The 4,820-nt window shown below is 44.7% G+C and overlaps 1 protein-coding gene across 1 annotated transcript; it reads right to left on the bottom strand.

Moving 5' to 3' along the window:
* Positions 1–564: 564 nt before the first annotated feature.
* LOC139689278 (calphotin-like) lies at positions 565–4,442 on the bottom strand. Its single transcript, XM_071586339.1, has 4 exons — positions 4,318–4,442; positions 3,139–3,341; positions 2,434–2,608; positions 565–1,208 (listed from the first exon to the last, which is right to left on the bottom strand). The coding sequence occupies exons 1-4, from the start codon at positions 4,327–4,329 to the stop codon at positions 810–812; spliced, it is 789 nt and encodes a 262-aa protein (XP_071442440.1). The 5' UTR covers positions 4,330–4,442; the 3' UTR covers positions 565–809.
* Between the last annotated feature and the right edge of the window lie 378 nt (positions 4,443–4,820).

The raw sequence follows: 4,820 nt of genomic DNA, 5'->3' as shown, positions 1-4,820 counted from the left end.
AATTATGTATTTATTAATGAATAGTACCAATGTTATTACCATAAGGACAACCTTAGTTCGTATTCCCTCCTCACTACAAATCGGAATCTCCTATAAAATACGATTTTACAAGATTTAACGCTCTTACTTAAATCATTTCGACAAAAGTAGAAAAAGTACAATAATCCATTTGCTTTTAATAATATAAATATGCAAAATGATATTAAAAAATAATAGCCTCTCAACATATGATTTTTTAACATTCCTTGTTCCTTATATTAAAAAAAATGAATTTTAACTGGCTAAAAAAATAATACATATAAGATTTTATGGTGAAATTTAATTATTTCTGGAATTTCCTTGTTCCTCTTTTAAAAAAAACGGGTTTTAACTGGCTAAAAAATTAATATGTAGTAGATTTTATGGCTAAATTAAATTATATGGGCAAATATTCTGGATGAAAATTTCGCATTTTCAATAAAAGAATAAAATTTAATTGATTTCTGTCATGAATCGGTAGTGATCAGTGAACTTTATGATATATTTATAGGCAACAGGGACAGGTGAAATCAAGATAGGCATGGATTCGTAAAAAAAATTATTTTATTTTTAATGTTTCACACCCTTTTTTTCTTATGCTTTTCATTTTTCTTGTAAATGGTAATTTCCTTGCTTGAGTTCATGGTCGGTCTCCAAAGTTCTCCTCTTCGGTACACTACAAGTAATCCATTCAGGAACAGCCATCATAGAAGGCAATATCCTTGTGCATATCTAAGGTTGTCATGTGGAAGAGAGGCACTCTGGTTCCCTTTTCCCTGGCATGGTCACGCTTAGATGTACTTGGCGAAGGGGTAGGCACCGTAGGCGTAGGTCTTGACGATCTCACCGGTCTCGATGTTCTTGACCTCGACCTGAGGGGCGACGAGGCCTGCGCCGTAGTAGCCGGCGGCAGCGTAGGGGGTGGCGTACAAGTTGTGCCCGATGACGGCGGGGGCGGCGATGGTCTTTACCTCAACCTTGGGGAGGTCCTTGACCTCTACGGTCTTGACGGCGACCTGGGGGGCAGCCAAGGCGTAGGTGCCATAGGCGGCGTAGGGAGCGGGCACGGCGACAGGGGTGGGGACAGCGACGGGGGTGGCAACGGGGGTAGCGACGGGGGTAGCGACGGGGGTGGGGACGTGGACGGGGACGTCAACGGGGACCTTCTTCACGGAGACCTCGGGGACGACCTGCAGGAGGAGAGAAAAGGTGAGGGTGGATTCAGGAACATTGCGGAGAATGGATGACCCGAGAGTGGTATCTTTATCGGGATCGCCCGACAAAGTTCAAAACAAATAGTGGGAAATCAATTTTGAAAAGTTCATCTCCCAAAGCTCGAGGTACCAACTTGGATCCCACAATTAATGACAAAGTACTTCAGTCACGTATGCTTATGAATGCTCTTTTTCTACTGTGAATTTCTCAAATGGTTTTTTTATTAAAATAATTTTTAAACTTAACTCCTAATTTTCTGGGCAATCAGCTCTAATTTAAATTTACAAGTCCATATGTATACGATTCTGTCGAACTTACTCCGTGAAATAATATAATATGTACAATTGTTTATGTTTCTGTAACGTTTTGTGACAAAGGAGAATAAGTCATTAAATAATAATTATTATCATGTGATATGACTGAGCACCCTAAGCTCCCACAGTTTAACGAAGGAATTGCATTCGTCATAGTCCGCATTATCATAACAAACTTTCAAACACATCAAGGTGTTTCTAGACCGGTAAAATAAAAAAAGAATGTAGAACATGCCGAAGCAGTAACTTGAGCAAATTTATCCCTTAATGCACGCGAAAATGAGAGTATTTTGACAGCGGTTGATAAAAAAATCACACTCCTATACCGGAAATTAATCCGGATCCCTCAATTTCTGACAGAGTTCTTTTGCGAATTGGCACTTATGGAAAACTGTGCTGAGTGTAAAAAAAGCTGTGATTGCCTTGTTCCTTTATATTCCCATCTGTAATTCAACACGGAAAAAGACGACACGGTTTATTGATCAGTTAGACCACACATATGATGGCACCAGGTTCGAATTCCGGGTTGGCAATTTTTTTATTTAATATGAAACAGCTGTTTGTTTACGTCATGTGGATTAGTGTCGGTCGAGGAGGACGCTGGTTTTTCGAAATGCAGACCCAGCGCCCTCGCCCTTGACCTCGACGAATGGAACGCGACAGAAAAAAAATTTGAGAGAAATGCGGGATTTTCTTGCAACTCTGTGGTATTAGCATCTTTCTTCCGCAAGGCGGGGGCATACGAGAAAGACCGGATCTTGGGAACGAGGGGCTCTTGGTACCGAACCTTGTTTTAATCCACATGATGAAAACTCTATCAGAGAACGAACGGATCACGAACTCGGAATAGAAGAATGTGAAGGAATCAGTCATACGCTTCTCTTACCTGGGTGACCTGAGGGGTGATGGAGGCGACCTGCCTGCCGGGGGCAAGGACTTCAGTCTGGGAGACATAAGATCCGGAGGTGGCGGCCTCACGGGCAGCAGCATCAGCCACGGAGTTGATTCCAAGGGGGGAGGGAAGGTCTCCAAGAGCGGGCTTCACGACGGTGGAGGAGTATCTGTATTGGTAACAAAACATTGGGAAAACACATAGAGAAACCCTTCGTGAAAAACTCACATCTGATACAAACTACATAAATGACCCTCGCCTTGGATTAAAATACGATATAAATCAATGAACTATGTATTAATAATGGTTTTCATGAATTTTACCTTCCCAAACCACGGTTTCAATGTCTACAAATCTTTCTAAGAGTAAAATACCCTTATGTTAATGTATCAATGTTATTATATCGGTATTTTACCCCTGAAATATTTTTCACGGGGGGGAAACCTTGATATGTGCAATGCTGCTCAGTGTATTTTATTATATACCTTATATTCCTTTCACTAAAAAAGTATTCTGTCATGTTGAGCTTGCAGGAATACAAATAATTTACTAGTACACCATGGTTGGATTGGTTGGTAGCTTAAATATAAGCGTTGAAGTCTCCAGTCTATTGAAACAAACGTTTTAGAGAATAAAACCGTGTAATGAGTTGCTAAACCAGTGCTTAAAATAAATGGAGACCGGAAGATTTTCACTTACCCGGTGACGACGGGGGTGTTGGCGTAGTGGACGGTCTTGGTGACGGGCACGGAGACCTGGGCGGTGTAGGTGACTGGGGCCACGGCGGCGACTTTGGTCACCACGGGTGCGGCGGCGTAGGCAATGGGACCCAAAGCACCGTGGAAGATGCCAGTGGGGTGGGCGAGGGAGGCCGAAGCCAGGAGGAGGACGGTCAATGGAGCCTGTGACAAGATACGAGAGAGAGAGAAAAGAGTTAACTGGAGCCCGAACCACGTGATAGAGTAGGCGGGAGTGGATTTATTAATAATGCACTCATATCTGGTTATCGTCCCATATTTGGGTGACTTTAACGCGCGTATCTGCTTATTCAAGTGTGAAAATATCCATATTACTTTTACTCTTTACCGCAATGAAAATTATTATGGGAAATAAAATTTAGGTTTCATTTTCAAAATTAGATTCCCGGGTATGGCAAAAATCCTTTAAATGTTAAGTTTGGAAGAAATAAAAATTATAAATCACAATTGTAACAGATATTTACCCTTGAATTGAATTTCTATGGATCAAAATGGGATGCATTTTAAAATGAACGGGTGATTAGTGACGGTTAATCCCTACCAATTCCAAGGCCGGTGAGTGTTATGTAATCTCATTCCATTGCATGGGAAATAATATAACATTACAGGTGACTTCTAGGGACTCGAGATTCCACAATGGTCTGCGGTTTAGGTATGCAATGAAAAGTTTATAAAAATAGAATAGATGCATGACACGCGAAGAACAGTTGGGAGGATCGGACCTCAGATACAATGAGAATCTCGCTGCAGGAAAGCGAAACAAAAAAATTAAACGCTTCATCGGGGAATAGGAAACAGCACGTTCTATTTAACTCGTCGGCAAAGAAGAAGCTTACGAAGAGAGCTAAAGAAAAGGAGGAGTAGCAGGAGTTCAGGGTCCCGATACCATCCGGGGGCAGGATGACGCAGCTGCGGAGGAAGGAGGAGTCCGCGGCGGGCAAACCATTTTCGGTCGCTCCGCTCACTCCTTAACGAGAGGGAACGAAAGCGAAGCGCGGAGAGGTGGGCTTGGAAAGAATCGGAGGCGGAGTTGGCGGTGTGAGGTGGGGGGGAGGGGGTAAGTAGGAAGAGGAGACTTTCGGAGGAGGTGAAGATGGTATGTGTGCTCTCTTTTTCTTACCAGTGCGTTCATGTTGATGTTTTTGCTGCTTCGCTGCTCTTGTGGGAGATGCTTCTTGCTACCTGTAGAGTGTGCCCACCACGGGCCGGCGCCAGTCTTTTATACCCCCGGTGGGATGATCTGGTTGAGGGGGCGGAGGAGGTCGGGGAGAGGAATCGGAGAAGAAGACGGGTGTCGTCGCGAGGGGAGAGGTAGAACCGAGGGCAGGGGACGGGTGTGGGTCGGGTGTGGCTCCAGGAGGAGTCCGGGGAGGGAAGGGGGATTGAGTGGAGAGAGGGGGATCGGGCGGGGGCGAGTGTTGGGGATGAGGGGAGGGGGGGTGTGAATCCATTGGGTGTGGTGCTCCTCCCAGGGGTCCCGCCCCTCCTCCTCCCTCGCCTCTTCTTCTGTCCTGTCCTCTCTCGCAAACCCGCCCTCTCTCCCGACCTGGATGGGCGTCATCTCGCTCTCCACTTTGTCGCCGTCCCCTCCCGGTCGACGGTAACTTGGCGACCCTCAGTCCG

This window comes from Hetaerina americana, unplaced genomic scaffold (genome assembly GCF_022747635.1).
Source record: "Hetaerina americana unplaced genomic scaffold, ioHetAmer1.1.p SCAF_1, whole genome shotgun sequence".
In the NCBI taxonomy this organism is placed as follows: domain Eukaryota; kingdom Metazoa; phylum Arthropoda; class Insecta; order Odonata; family Calopterygidae; genus Hetaerina; species Hetaerina americana.
This window is presented reverse-complemented; position numbering and strand designations above follow the sequence as displayed.

Excerpts from the sequence above, each read along its gene's own strand:
- LOC139689278 (XM_071586339.1), bottom strand. Across the intron at positions 2,609-3,138 it reads AACACCCCCGTCGTCACCGG|ATACTCCTCCACCGTCGTGA; the intron begins GTAAGTGAAAAT and ends TTACCAATACAG. Across the intron at positions 1,209-2,433 it reads TCACCCCTCAGGTCACCCAG|GTCGTCCCCGAGGTCTCCGT; the intron begins GTAAGAGAAGCG and ends CTCCTCCTGCAG.